Consider the following 16,099-nt stretch of genomic DNA (forward strand, 5'->3'; position numbering starts at 1 on the left):
CTTGGTCCTGTGTATTTCATCATGATAAACCTTATTTTTAGATGCAGCCTCATCTAAACAATCTTTCACCTTATCAACAGTTTTCTCAAAATCTTTATGAACATCTAATTCAAATGATGGTGAAACTAGAGTACAACACCCTCTTCCTCTCATCAAATAAAAGGGAGAAACTCCCGTCACCGAATGCGGCACGGTATGATATGCCCGAATCTTCTCATTAAGAAAATCAAACACATTCTTCTTACTCTCCAAAGCACATTGAATACCATCCTTGACAAACCTATTAGCCCTCTCCACTTGACCATTGGCTTTTGGACAATATAAAGGAGCACGCTCAGCTCTAATGCCACACTTTTTTAAAAAGGAAACCATTTTAGATGAAACAAACTGGACACCATTATCAGACATAAGTATCCTAGGAAAACCCTCAATAATAAACACTTTATCTAGAAACATAATCACTTCATCCGTGTTGGGATGTTCCACAAAAGTGTGGTAAATCCATTTAGAAAAATTGTCAATTAACACAATAAGAAATCTGTGTTGTCTTCCTAAGATGTCATAAGGACCTGAAAAGTCAATGGATACCTTCTGCCAAGGACCCTTAGGAGTTTCCTGTAAACCAATGGGCTCAGTGGAAACCTTGTAATGCTTATCAGAACGAACACAAACAGCACAAGCATCCACAAATCTCTCCACTGAAGCATCCATACCTGGCCACCAATAATGTTGTCTAAGAGCTCTCTTAGTTCCAGAAACACCATTGTGACCAAGATGAGCTAATTCTATTAGCCTATTCCTGAGACCCACAGGGGGAACTAACACACTATGTCTGACCAAAAATCCATTTTCAACACTAAGTTCACTTGAGATTTGTGCAAAACTGTGTAACCCCGCTTCAAGATTCCTGAAAGGAGGCCAACCACGGATCAAAAAATCTTTCACTTTGTTAATCAAAATGTCTTCACTATAAAATTTGACCCAATCGGCTTCAGAAATTTTTCCTTCACAACTGTTAAACACATCCACCAAAGCAACTACACATTCATGATTATCTACAAAGGAATCATCAGTGACATTTTCAGCAGGTAATCTAGACAAACAGTCTGCAGTGATGTTTTTCCCTCCAGAAATATGCTCAATCTTAAAATTAAATTCTTGTAACCTAGCAATAAGTCTAATGAGTCTGGAAGAAGCATTGCCAGAACGTACACCATCCATCATAAACACTAAAGGTTTATGATCAGTGATCAACCTGAATGATTTACCCCATAAAAAGTTCTTGAACTTTTCTACAGCCCACACGCACGCCAGCGCCTCCCTTTCAATCGTACTGTAATGAAGCTCAGCACCTTTCAAGGCTCTAGAAATAAATGAAATGGTTCTTTCCTTACCGCCTACAAATTGAGTGAAAACAGCCCCAAGACCAATAGAACTGGCATCAACAGTTACTACCGATTCTCCACAGGGATCAAACGTTTTTAAAGCAGGAGCTCTAGAAATGAGCTCTTTAACCTTTACAAAAGCCTTGTCATGATCTTCAGACCAAACAAAAGACACTCCTTTCCTAAGCAATTGTCTCAAAGGCTCAACAACTAAAGCATAACCCTGTACAAACTTAGCATAATATTCCCCAAGTCCTAAAAAGGACCTCAGAGAATCTTTATCATAAGGCTTAATGGCATTGTTGAGAGCACTGATCAAATCAACTTTAGGAGAGATGCCCTCCCCTGAAATTTTGTGTCCTAAATAATTGTGCTTTGCACGTGTGGGTTCGGATCCCATCCTCGTCGCCAATGTAAAGACGGGTTCCAAACCGTAGTTGAATAAAATAGTTTTATTCTTAAGTTGCAGATAAATAAACCCACCAGTGCGGATAACAGAGACCCTCCAGCACCGGTCAGTACAGAACACGAAGTGAAGTACAAACATTCTTTTACAGTAACTAAGCAACCTGGAACAGACCTACATCATGCTCCTGACATCAGGGCATTCCAACCAACTAGCTACTAATTAAAAAGACACCACACAACACATAGCTCTTCTCTAACTTTTTCAATGTTGCAGCCCAACATAAATTGATCTCGTATTCGCTCATCTAGAGTGGCACCAAATTTACAAGAGGAGGCTAGCTTCTTAAGAGAAGTTATATAATTTTCAATGCTCTCTTCGTCTAATTGCGATCTGCGACCAAAATGGTACCTCTCTAGTATTGTGCTGACCTTTGGCAAGTAGTGTTTGTCCAATTTTGCCATGCATATCTCATATTCATTGAGGGTACGATCTTCAAGCTCAGGAAGATGGTCAAATACGTCTTGACCTTCTGAGCCTAAGCAATGAAGTAGTAACGCTGTTTTCCTTTCCGGACCTAACGAAGCCCCACATACCCTAGCATATCGCTCAAACACCTTGCGCCATTTTTGCCATCTAATGGGTGGGTCTCCAGGAGATGACAAGAAAAACGGAGGTGCAGTTACATTCTGCATGCTGTATAACAAATGTTAACAAAATGAAAATTATTGAGACACTCAGATTGCTTAACTAAGCATTACACATCAGACATACCCCAAAATCTATGAAATAAATAATTGTACTGTGGTAGTAACTCGCAAAGTGTGTGTGTCACTGTCTGGACACACAATGTAACAATGAGGATTAATAATATTCCTTATTCCACCACTGGCTTACCGCTTAAGTGAGTGTGTCACTGTTGAAGAGTAATGTTGTGTTAATTGTAAGTGTGTGTATCACTGGTGTGACACACGAGGAAATACCTGTGGTGTTAGGCAGAGAAATTGAAGTATAACACCAGCGTCCGCTTCATTGAATCAATAGTGTGTGTATCACTGGTATGACACACAAGGAAGTACCTGTGTAGTTGAAGTATAACGCTAGCGTCCGCTTCGTTGTATCCCAGAGCAACGTTTCGTCATTTGCACCAATTAAAGTAAATTCATAGCGTTGTTATGCAGTTTCCCAAAATGGCCGTCACGTCGACGTATGAAGCGTGAAGGTCGCCGTGACAACGGACGTTTCGTGACGGAGTGACGTGTTAAGCGTGAAGCAACAATGGAAGCGAAGCCCAGGGGAGACACGGCTCGAACACAGTGTTGAGAAGAATGAGGCCGAGTAAAGAGAACGTCAGTCAACCTCTGCCAGCCACAATCACCCGCAGCGCATGCCAAGAAGAACGCCACTCGAGCGCCAAGTGTTGGAGTTCCAAGGTAAGGCGCGTGTAGATTCAATGGAAAACAATGTCGTTTCACTCCTCCATTGACCAACCGTTACCAAAGGCCGTGTTAAGCGAAGGAAAGATTGCTCTTGATAGGATACCACGATGTCACCAAAAATGCTATAGTTTTCAAAGCACAACAGGAGCGATGTTTAACAGGGGTGCATTTCATCAAATAGCATGACGATTTATAAAGCGCATCAGAAGCGGTGCTTCGCAGGAGTCCAGCCTCTCACACAATTAACAGAGAAGCAAGTCTAACGGCCAGAAATAACATTAGCGGAAAGACGATTTTCCTCCCTTCTTCTTGTTTTAAAAAAAAAACTTTTTAAACAGTACCTTTGATAAGTAGAAGAACAAATCTTGATCAAATGAAAGTCCTTCTTGCTTTAGTGTTGAGATCCTTCCATAGTCATCCTCAGTCGCCAAGTGTAATAAAGAGGGTACACCATATTCATGTTGATAGGTTTATTCCTAAGAAAGGATCCCATCCACGGACAGCAACTACAAGCAGCTGCTTCAGGTTACAGTCCTCAGCTAACAATGAACAGACCCTGCTATTTACATCATAACATTCTATAGTACATAGCAACAGGCATAGAACACTAAGATGCCACAGCCTTCTTCGGAACACTTATAATATTGGATATAAAAGATTTCCTATTTTTGACCTTGCAGGCACTAGGGTTATGATTTCAGTGGTGTAGCAGGTTCAGAGGCACAGGGGTCAATTGGTTGGAAAACCCACTGAGCACTGATTATTGCAATATTTCATTACTAAACAAGCAGTCACAAGTGCAGTTACAAGGTCCGTGATTTGAATGGTGCAGCAGGTGCAGTGGTACAGGTGCCAAAAGCTCTAGGAAACCTGCTGAACACCAATTATTGTTATATTTTACTACTAAACAAGCAGTCACAAGTGCAATTATCTTGCAGGCACTAGGGCCTTTTTTTGAATGATGCAGTGGCAGAGGGGCCAAAAGTTCAAGGAAAGCCACAGAATATTATGTTTTACTAATGAACAAGCAGTCAGAAGTGCTTTATTGGTTCTTTGTAACCATTGCACCCAAAGTAACACAGCCTAAAGCATCACTGTAATGTAAGCTGTTACCTATTGGATTTTTTTGTCAACCTACAACTTATGTTGCACGCAGCGCATATATATTGCACATTTTTTGTATGGTCCTAAAATGCTTCTGAATCTGGACACACTAAAACCTTGGCAAGGACATTTTCCATTCTATAACATTAGCTATTCTGCCAGTATAAACTGTATATAAATACTTATAACTTACCACATGACATTCCAAAACCAAGCATTGGCAAAGCCAATAGGTCTCGCCTATGTGAGATCTAGTGGCTTTGTCAGTGATATTTTAGCCACATTGTACAGCAGCGCTAGCTTCAGTGCACCAATTCTGAAAATAAAAAAGCTCTATATGGCTGTGGCATAATGCTTTTTTATATTACTTACAGCCATTTGCAACATGGCTATTAAAAAAACAGTAGCAAAGCCAATAAATCTCACATAGGCAAGACCTGTTGGCGTTGTCAGTGCTTGTTTTGGAGCCCAATCTGACTTGTTTCCCAGGAGGCTTGAAGCTTGGGTGAATGAACCTTGTTTAGCATGTGAAGAATAAATTACTTGAAACTCTTAACATGGCAGTTTCCCTACTTGGACCTTCAGAATGTTTCTCATTTTGGATTTTTCAACAGTTGCTTTCTAGATAGTGTAACAGGGCGCTTGGAACCATCATCTTCAGCAATAACAACGAAAACGGTTTTCAGTGCTTCCCAATCAATCGGTAGTGTCTTAAATTAATCCAAGCATTTCTTCTGTCAATTTTTTTTTTTGCAGTAGACTTCCTTTGTGGGACAGGTGTGCAATGATGTGCCACATAACTCAAGCTTTACTTCATTGATGAAGCCTACATAGGCTGAAATCCATGTGTGGGTACTTTTGTTCTAATTTAGAGTGGACCTGGTATAGCAGTTGTGGACAGGCTGTTCCTATTGCAGTAGGACCAAGACTGACTTCCATATAGCAGATCTCTGCCTGGAGTGGCATAGTTGGTGAAAAACAATGGTCTAGTATGTGGCCTCAAGCAACAGCCAGTGGCTGAGTGTAATTTAAGCATTACTTCCATTAATGTGTTTTGCTGCCTCGTGGTCTTCAAGAAATGTATTTACAGGAACAACTCTATATGTACCATGTGCCCTATCTATGGCTCTTTGAAAACGATGGATGAAGTAGCTTGACAGTGTACAGCATTGTCACTTGGTTACATAAAACTCCACCTGGCAGCGTCATCAGTGCTGGTTACAATCTGTTGGATCCCTGTGGTGTTTAGAGGACGGTGGAACTGGTGCCTCACTTTCGAGGGACAGTTTCAGGGTGCCCTGGTTCCAGATGTACTGCATCCCGAAGCAGCAGACACTTGTATTCTTGTTTGGATAAGAAGTCTGAAAAGTCAACATAAAGGTGCGGATTTCTAACTACTTGTGGGTTTTTGTTGCATTGGTTAGCACCTTACGGTTGTGCCCAACTTGTTCCATGGGCAGGATTCCAGGCCAGGTAGGGTTCTTTCTCCATGTCTTTCAACTTGACTCCATAGCGAACCGATGGATGCATTGGGAATCTCTTGCCCTGCAACCATATTCATGTTGTGCAGAATTTTGAGTTTGATGCTGTGGTGTCTTGCAAGCCAGGGTTGTGCTTTTAAAGTGAAAATGTTCTTGCAGTGTTTATTTAACTCGTGCACATCAAGGCTGTCTGCCTTTAGATTCTTTGCAGTGTAGTATATATGGGATTTTAGTAACCCTGCATTGAAGATGTTTTAGTAATTTATCCAAGATGAGACTAAAACTGTTGGTAGTTTGACTCCGTGTTCAGCCTTAAGTGGTGCTGGACTGCTGTCCTAAGTAAAGAGTTGTAAAGCAGCTTTTCTGAGAATGTCATTGATTTTGCAATCAAAATAGAAGTCTGCATTGAATAGGACCTAAGAATTCCCAGGTGGGTTAGTACAAAAGCTTGCAACTATTTAAAAAAAGAAATGTGTGTCCAAGACACTTTTTAGGTCTCCCAGACCTGCGTTCCAGCACGCATGCGCTGCTCGCATCGGCGTGACATATTGTCGGTGAGTATATTTCAGAAGGGGGCTTGAAGCCCCACCCCTCCTTTTCTTTGGGTAGCGTCACCATTTATGGTAAACGGTGGCTTCCCATTTAAAATGAGGCTTCTGTGTTACCCCCCTTTGACCTTTTGGGACAGCCCATCCGGACTGGGTCTCCTGCTTCACGGCTGTCTTGAAGCAATGTCTTATCTCAGAGGTGTGTTATGTAAACAAGCCTCAGAGATCCAGTCCTGATGGGGCCCCCCCAAAAGGAGATAGGGCGCTGCGTGTTCATTATTACATCGCGATTTCGCTTTCAAAGTGCAGGCGATGCAAATATAAACAGCGCTATGGCGAGCGCTTGTCTGCTGCCCCAGGCCGGGTTGTGGTTACTAGCTTCGCCTCTTTGTCCTGAAGTTCCTCTGGTCAGCCACAACACAGCTGGGGTGTCCCCACGCGCCCCGCTAATGGCTCTCAGATGGCAGAGGGCACGCCAACTCTGAGGAGAGCGTCTGAGCATTTGAGATGCTCCCGCAGCCTGACGTGTGATGTGGTAGGGAAATCTATTTTCTGCAAACAGCTTTCCGCTGTCTGCTAGAGGAGTGTATGTTTATTCTATGCTGCAAGGTCTTTATACAGCACCTCCTGCCCTTCAAACGACCTCTAGGCGCTAGCGGTTGTGTCAGATCGCCAGGTGTCTTTAGGCTGTTTTTCTGTGGTGAAAAATCTCTAATGGGGTAACTTTGGATCAGACGCCCTTACCGAACACGTGCGTGGGTGCTCGGTGGGTGACGTGCTCAGCCGCTACAGATTTCCCTATGGCAAAGGCCTATAGTCGGCAAGGTCTCAACACCCACCCAGTCACTAGTGGGAGGGAGTCTGGTGTGCCGTGGGGTTACACGTGGATGGTGGGTTTCACTGCGCAGAGACCCGTAAGTGAGTGGCTCTTGTGAACCTCGCCAGCACCTCCGAGAGCGTGTGTTGGGAGCTCTGCTGAATTTTCTGCACAGGGCCCCATAGGTGTCAGGCTCTTTTGAACTGACGCCACCCCAGTCGAACAGTGTGCCTAGTGCATTGCGGGATTTCTTGTGGGTGAATATTTCACCAGAGCTCCATAGGTGACAGGATTGTGTGAGCTTACACTTCTGCGAGTGTGCACTGGGCCGTGGGCTCTGTTGGGCTGGATTTCGCTGCACCGGGCCCCTCAGGTGACTGGCTCTCGTGAACTACTTCACCAGTAGGAGTGCGTACTATGAGTCGTAGGCTCCGTTGTGGTGGATTTCACTGCATAGATCCCCGTAGGTCACTGACTTGTGAAGAGAATGTGGCGTAATGGCAGAACTTCCGACTTTGTCGCTGGGGAACCAGGTTCGAGCTTCAGCCTCTGCTCAGCTTACTGTGATTCTGGGCACACAACTTAATCTCCCCATGCCTGCCATAAAATGTATGTGTCCTTCTTTAATGTAACTGGTGCTCATGTAAAGCAACTCCAATACCTCCGGGTCGAGTTCGTGCTACATAAAACTGGAAAACAAAAAATGCATTGACCTCACCTCGTGGGTGACTGAATCTTGTGAACTACACCGGCACAGTCTTCCACCCTGAGATTGTGCATGGACAGTGCCTCTTAGATGACTAGTTCTTGATCACTTTCTTGGCAGTGTGCATGGGAAGTCCTGGGCTCTACCGTGGTAAATTTCGTTGCACAGGGCCCCCCTGTAGGCGACTGACTTTAGTGAACTACCCCTGCACCAAAGTGCATCATGAGAGACATAACAATCAGGTTTGTGATGGGTTCTGAGAGATTGGAATGTAGTCCCATGCCTGGAAGATTGAACGAGAATTCAGGTATTATGGTGTGAGGTTTTCCCCTCTTCCTCTCTCTCTCTCTCTTCTTTTCTACGTTCCTCTCTCTTCTCACTCTACTCTCTCCTTACAACTTTTTCATTTAAATACATTCTTTACAGTCGAGGTCTACTTCAATAGTTGTATCTACAGTCTCGATATTAGTACACACACACACACACATCTATCTCTATCTCTTCATCCAAACTCCTGCTCCACACTGGAAGAAGGCACGCACTCCGGACAGCAGGTATAAGGCTTCTTTATTACTCTGGGTCACCCCCGACCCCACGACTGGAGAGACGCGTTTCGGCTGTCAAGCAGCCTTTCTCAATCTTGTTAGTGCCATGGTAATACAGGCTTTTATAGCCCTTCCCACACATAGGCAAACAGGCATAGAAGAACGTTGTTCTATCGTGTCTAATCACATTGAAAATACACCACAGCCCTTCCAACAGCACCAGAACTTAAATGGCAATAGATATGGCAAATGAAGTATGTCATCATTAACCCCTTCCATGCTCATGACGGAACGGTTCCGTCATGAGCCACGGTTGAGCTGTGCTCATGACGGAACCGTTCCGTCATGAGCCCGCCCGCGCTCGAACCCTTCAGCACCGCGGCGGAATTCGCCCAGCGCTGAAGGGGTTAAAAGAACATATAAACAGCCGAATGCAACTAAATAGTAAACCTATAAATACATAATGCATATGTTACCACACAATACCATAAATGATGCTTGCGAGTTGCAAGTGAAGCTCATGAAAAAAAAATATTTGTAGTCTGCCAGAGTTGGGGGCGAAAAAATGTTGAAAAAACCCAAAGTATTTTCATATATATATTATTGGAATATGGCGCCAGCCCCCTCAGGGAAAAATGACCCCGATATGATAAAACACAATATACATGCCATATTTAAAACGAGCATAAAAATGCAATAGTTCTCACCTTTCATTAAGTTAAAGCCATTTGCTTTGCTATGCAATACCATTAGCAAAGCAAATGGCTTTAACTTAATCAAAGGCGAGACCTATTGCATTTTCAATGCTTGTTGACATCTGATTTGGGCCTCAGTGTATTGATTTTAATTCAACCTGGACAGGGATAGTAGGCATGCTGTACCATGAGATTTTCTTTCCTGGTGCATTAGGCACATTAGCAATGACTAGTAGGTTGATTGTAGGTCGGGGCCCAGTCGCAGATTTAGTTGTTTTGTTTGGTAGTCTGTAGTAAAAACATTTATTAATAAAAATGCATATGTACATACAGAGCAGTTTTGGGTTGTCATTTTGATCCATTAGTCTGTAGAACTGTGAATCGAATTTTGCTTCCACCCACCACAGGATACGACAGTGGGGCAGCCCCCTTCAGCCATTGGCTCCCTTCCATTGCGAGTGTCAGCACCTTTCCTTATCACATGTACACCAAGTGTGCTTTAGTGCTAGGGTCAGTACTTAACCTTTGCAAATGCTTTTTAAAAAAAAATACTTTTTTACTCTTGTATTTTGTAGGCATCCTTGTGTGTTTAAGCTGTTTTAGATTACAATGCTTCAAAGGCAGTCCTATTTTCCTGTAATGGGCATTAAAAAACAGGGTTTCTAAATTGTTCCAAGTACACTTGCTTTCTAGAAAACACAAGTACTCTTCTATTAAAATCACTTTCAATGGTTAATTTGTTGAAGTAAAGGTTTTATTACAGGTATATGGCTGCCACATTTGGCTGCCTTCATGCTTCTTTTTTTCTTTTCCTTCTTTTTTGTGACCTGCTTTGTGAAAAATAATAAACAAAATACTGCCATTCCAACTTGCCAAGGATACACTTTGTTATGCCCTGCATAGTATTTTCATATCTTGCAGTTTCCCAGTTCTCCTGCTGTTCAGCCACAGTGTGTGTTTGGAGTAGAATGTTGAGAATGCTGTGATGCATAGAACGTTGGGAGTCTGACTGGGTGAGGTATGACAGTTACAGATGGGCTGAGCAGCAGACAGGCTGCTCCTGGTGGGGTTTGATACATCAAAGGGGGTTTGCTGTGACATAGTACCAAGGACTGACCACTGGGCTACCCTACTTACCTTAACCTGTTACCTGTTCTACCTGTTGATGTACCTGTGAACCGACTTGCTGTACAACTGGAATAAAGGTACTAAAGATCTTACATGGCTAACAGCGTCTACTTCATGTGAGAGTACAACATATTTTTGGCGACGAGCGAGAGTTGGAGACTTACTCACTGCCCTACATGCCCTTGGAGATGATTTAGTAACAAGAAGAAGAAATTTTAAACAGCGCAACAAAAGAAGTAACTCAAGATGACTCAAGCTACAAAGGAAAGTGGCACAGCACTCTTCGCAACCCCACCAGTGTCCTGTACATCGGACAGCCCCAGCAACAGAGTGCTGTACAGTGTGGTTGTGCGTACACCCACAAGTTCTGCGCCTAAAAGGAAAGTTAAAGTCTTGGGAAAATTGATCTTCATGCTCTTAGGCGCAGCAAAGATCAAGACAATCATGGACTGCTGTTTAGTGCCATATTCTGAGGATTCCTGCTGTTGGCGCTACTTTGGAGGAGCTTGATGGAGTAGTTACAATTTACAGTGTATTTTGGATACAGCGCAAGTCAAGTCTGACATCTGGTGGTGATTTGAAGGCTTTGAAAATACGTTTTTGTCTCATGGTTTTACGTGGTTTTGTATAAGGTTCTACAACGTTTTGATGGATCTTATGGTTGTTTCCTCTCACTGCGATGTGGTTTTAAAGAAATATGAGCATTGTGGGCCATTCTCAGCGTGGATAATTCACATGATGGAAAGTGTGTGATGTGCAGTGACAGTGGCAAGTTATGGTCAAGTATGATTTTCTTCGTGGAGCGGCAGGTGAGACCTAATTTTTGGTTTGTCATGGATTTTTATTCCGTTTTGAGACCCCTGCTCGCGGTGACTCTCAACCGCCTATTTAAGTTTAAATTCAAACTGTGGCACGAGCTCTGTATAGCGCGTGAAATCTTACCTCAGTTGGGACGCGCGCTGCTCAGGGTGTTCTTCTGTGACGTCTTACAGAGTTTGCTTTGCCTTGTTTTGGACGCTTGGCACACACAGCGTGCCGTGAGCCACTCGACACGGCGTGATGAAGCGTGGCGCCATTTTGAGGTTGGCAATCGCCCACAAGTATTGTTCACCGAGAGAAGACTTGGCCAACCACGTTATTTGACAACCACGCAATTTTGCCAACAAGTTTTTTTTTCATGTGCGCCAAGTTTGATAAAGTTATCTAAAGCACGAAGATGATCGAGAAGGTCGTCTCAACTGGTGTGTGAGCGGGATGTTGATGATCCAGGTGATTGTTTGGTACACCAGCGGTGAGTGGAAGTTTATGGTTCCTTCAGCTTTAAGAGTATCCGGTGGCAAAATTTTCTTGGATCTACTTTTTGGCGCTGGCCATTTAGAGAGTTATATTCAGAGATTGATCCTGCTTCTGATCATTCGGGCTGAATATTATGGTATGACTATTCGGAGCACTGGTGATTTAGGAACACTAACGGTGGAAATGTTTTCGGGTGAGAGATCGCTCACCGGTGCGGCGTACAGTTTTAAGATGTTTTGCATGTAAAATGTTTGCAAATTTTTTATGTAATGTGTTTTTGGAGTGTGATTTTCCACAGTATTCGTTGCCCTACATATGGGTTGGACATCTATGTCGGGGTGGTAATCACAGGTTCATCTCTAGTTTCAGGGATGTGTTCAGTTTACGCTCATTGCATAGTTACAGTACCCTTAGTTTAGGGATGCCCATTTAGTGGTGTTATTGGGCAGAGGCTACACGTATGCCTGGTTTTGTTAGTGAGTGTAAAGTTGAGGTGTCTTGTCCTCAGTGGTTCAAATTCCACAGGTTGCCCTCTTAGTGTCTTTAAGGGGCTGTGTTTACACGTTCCCTTATTTTAGGGATGGGTATGGGTTTGGTTCTAGTTTCTTCCCATTTAGAGTTATAGGAACCCCTGCTCTGGGGTGGGTATGTGGTCTTGTTACACATTAAGCGGTACTCGCGGCCTTTGAGGCGAGTTGGTGAGTGTGTTTTCTACTCACAGTTCCCTTACATGAGGGATGGTCATGGTTTTCTACTCACAGTTCCCTTACATAAGGGATGGTCATGGTTTGGGTACGACCCCTTTTCCATAGTGCGTTACACGCAGCCTTTACTAAGGTGAGTTTATGGGAATTGTTCCCATTCGTGGTTTACAGATTAGTTTCTTATGGTAACCCGGACGCGGGTCATGTTTTCTTGGTTTTCACCAGTTAACATAACATTTTACCCTCTCTGGGTTGGTTTAGATTTATGGGTACGGTTCCCCTACACAGGGTGTATCTTTTAGTTATGTGGTCCCATATTCATTGTTATAGTCTTAGACCCTTTCATTAGGGTGGTTTTTAGGGTCATAATCTCGAGTTTTTGTACCTCGCAAGAGGAGTGAAGGTTTGCTTTTAGTCATCTTCACAACGTAGGTGAGTTTCCTTATGCTAGGAACTGTGCTTTTCATTTGTTCCCTTTCTTTAGGGATTGTACTATAGAGTTGGTATGTGTCGGATGGGTCCCATGTTTTTCCAAGGTCTTTTCCTACTCAGGTTGTGCATGCATGGGGGTTAGACTCAAATACAGTGGCAAGGTGGTTACCTTTTGTCTAACGCGATGACACTTTCTCATTTTTGTTTTTGGGAGAGAATGGGTTGTTGTACTCAATTTTTACAATTGTTTTATTCTATCCGTTCTCTACTTTGAATGGTTCGTTATCTCTCGTGATGTTCTTATTTGCACATCCCTGGTTTTGATTCATTCTTTTCTTGGGTAATTTTGCTATGTTTGAGACTTGGCAATATGTGCTTTATGCGGGTTTGTTTCCCTTTTGCTATACGCTACCTATTGTCTCAATCTATTGTATTTATTTAATTACAAGTGTATTTTGTATATGGTAGCTCATATTGCATTGTTGCATTTCCATAGTACAAATGTCTCTTTTGTTTTTCATTTTAAAAGAAGGGGGATATGTTATGCCCTGCATAGTATTTTCATATCTTGCAGTTTCCCAGTTCTCCTGCTGTTCAGCCACAGTATGTGTTTGGAGTAGAATGCTGTGATGCATAGAACGTTGGGAGTCTGACTGGGTGAGGTATGACAGTTACAGATGGGCTGAGCAGCAGACAGGCTGCTCCTGGTGGGGTTTGATACATCAAAGGGGGTTTGCTGTGACATAGTACCAAGGATTGACCACTGGGCTACCCTACTTACCTTAACCTGTTACCTGTACTACCTGTTGATGTACCTGTGAACCGACTTGCTGTACAACTGGAATAAAGGTACTAAAGATCTTACATGGCTAACAGCGTCTACTTCATGTGAGAGTACAACACACTTATTGGCTTTGTCAATGCTTGCTTTAATGCTTTGCGCACTGCATTTACTCTAAATAAGTCACACTGAATTGCATGTGTTGTAGTGGTTTGCTTGAACTCCGTGTTTAAACATTTTTTAACAGCACTTTATATGAACACCCTGATGAAGTTAATTTGGCCTATTGGTTTGTTAAACAAGATCTGGCAAGTTATTGTGCTTGGGTAAGTTAGCATTGCTTGCAGTAGTTACTTGACTTTATTCAATACACTGATGAAAATACATTGGTCATTTTATATTTTATGCACTTAGGACCCACTAATCCTTTGGGTTTGACAGCAACCATGGTTAAGTCACCATTTTATCTTATTGAACAAGGTATTTTACCTACACAAAGAAAAGGATTAGGCAGCCATGACAACACATGATTAAGTTGGGGGTGTGGGGCGACGGGATTAGGTGCAGTTCATAGATGTGGAACATAAACACCAGTTCTGTCTTCCGTATAACGGGACGTGCTGAAGTTCTATGCAAGTTATTAGTGTTACGCATGTTAAACCTACAGCCTGTCTGTAAATGCCATTAATTCCTATCGATGGCAAAGTTCTTGCCAGGTGGCAGTTTAACTGGTAAAATGAGTTCGCACTCAAACTGACGTCATCCACTGTTAATTTTTTATTTGATTAGTTTTGCCTTGTTTGCTGTCCTTTCATTACGTTTATCCAACACGAGTGCACTTAAACATGCTTTTTATGTAGTATCACAATATAAAGGTTAATTGGCTCAATATTTCCATTTGGGAACCTCAGTTTACAGAACCCACAAAATGGCAAAAAGTTTAAGAAGTAAGTGGAAGAGAAAGATGCGTGCTGAAAAGAGGAAAAAGAATGCACCTAAGGAGCTTGCTCGACTGAAAACTGTTCTATCGAATGGTGGTGGTGATGTCTTAATGGAAGAAGTCAAAGAGATTGCAACAGTTGTGGCTCCGGAGAAACTCATCGAGAAAACAGACACTGAAACAAATGCGCCAGACGGTGTGTATGCTAGTTAGAATTTATTTTTTACATTTCTGACACTATTCTATCTAGTGAGTTCTAAAGCTGTATGATGTCCCTGTTTTTCCTACACTCTAGTTCTTAATGTGGTTTGGAAACGTTTATTGGAGAATAATATGGAAGGTGGGTGCTTCTTCAGTATGTGAATTCGGCCTTACAAGAATTCAAAATACAATTACAGCATGATACAAAATCAGCAATCACATCCGCACTGTACCATTTTATACATACTGTTTTAGTAAGCTGATAGAGATTTTGAATACCCAGTTTGTCCTGGCCTAGTTTCATTGTGAATGACTAAGCAGTACATACTATTGCTGTGCCTTATGTTACACTTGCAGTATTCACAGTTCTGACTCTGGAAACTAGGCGTGTTATCTGTATTACTTTCGAATAATTTAATTTAGTGTGCTTATTTTAACACTGATTTTCTGGCCTAACATTTATTGCTCTTGAGAGATGTTCTAATGGCAATTAAGCAAGGCAAGAATTTTTGTTCTTTTCTCCTAACAGTATCTGCCCATACAAGGGTATATTGGCAGGTATTCATGTTCAAACCACTTCTTATTGTTTTCAGGAGAAGGTTGCAAGATGGACACTGATAACAAAAGAAATAAAAAGAGCCTTTTAGACGAGCATGGACAGTATCCGGTGTGGATGAATCCCAGACAGAGAAAGAAGCTGAAGAGGCAAAGAGTAAAAGCAAAAGGCAAGAACAAACAATCAAAAAACGTACAATGGTAGTCTTCTTAAATAAACAAGACTGTTCCCGTTCTGCATACAAGTTAAGATGCCATTGCCAATCAGTCCTGCAGCATTGATTACAACCGCTTCCTGCAAGTGGTACTTATGTGGTGATTGCTACAACTTTGAAGTTCAGCAATGCTCTTTAGAGTTGACCAGCTTACAGATCAATTTATATATTGGATGATTGGTTTTTTTTCCCAAGTACACCAGCTCTGGTTGATATATAATCCGGACTATTTTAAGTACTGCATTGCCTTTGTTGAATTTTGAATTGTGGTTCCTCTTACTGTTTGCACCAATATTTCTTATCAGAAAATGGAAAATTAACTGAAACATATAATGTAAGGCCGATTACACAAGAGGAGGGCAAGCTTGGGGGACAAAGTATGGTAACATAATTTCATATGATTTTAAAAAGCAACTATAATTGTAAAACAAATTTTGTACTTTAATACAGTATATATATTTGTCTTAAAATGCTACTTTTGTCATCTTTATCCTATACTCAAAGTAAGTTATCTTTCATGTGAATACATTTGTCCTTAGTAGTTTTTTTTCTCTGTAAATGCTCGCTTGTTTATCTAGCGTTCTCTTTAACATTAGCTTCTCTCTTTTGTTTCACATTTCCCATTCTTACATTTTAATGTTGTGGTTTTTCCAAATCTTGTGCTTTTTCACCTTTCTCTCATTCTAAAGAAACTGCTGTCTTGAGTCTGCAAGCTCTCTTC

At 42.1% G+C, this 16,099-nt stretch overlaps 1 protein-coding gene across 1 annotated transcript in view; it reads left to right on the plus strand.

Moving 5' to 3' along the window:
* LLPH (LLP homolog, long-term synaptic facilitation factor) overlaps positions 1 to 15,848 on the plus strand; it is a 30,599-nt gene extending 14,751 nt beyond the window's left edge. The window contains exons 2-3 of the mRNA XM_085653422.1: positions 14,379 to 14,603; positions 15,202 to 15,848. Of these exons, the coding sequence (XP_085509548.1) occupies positions 14,396 to 14,603; positions 15,202 to 15,368 (375 nt within the window). The 5' untranslated portion in view covers positions 14,379 to 14,395 and the 3' untranslated portion in view covers positions 15,369 to 15,848. The remainder of the gene's footprint in view (positions 1 to 14,378; positions 14,604 to 15,201) is intronic.
* The last annotated feature ends 251 nt before the right edge of the window (positions 15,849 to 16,099 follow it).

The sequence above is a fragment of the Triturus cristatus genome, chromosome 4_1 (genome assembly GCF_964204655.1).
Source record: "Triturus cristatus chromosome 4_1, aTriCri1.1, whole genome shotgun sequence".
NCBI classification, from domain to species: domain Eukaryota; kingdom Metazoa; phylum Chordata; class Amphibia; order Caudata; family Salamandridae; genus Triturus; species Triturus cristatus.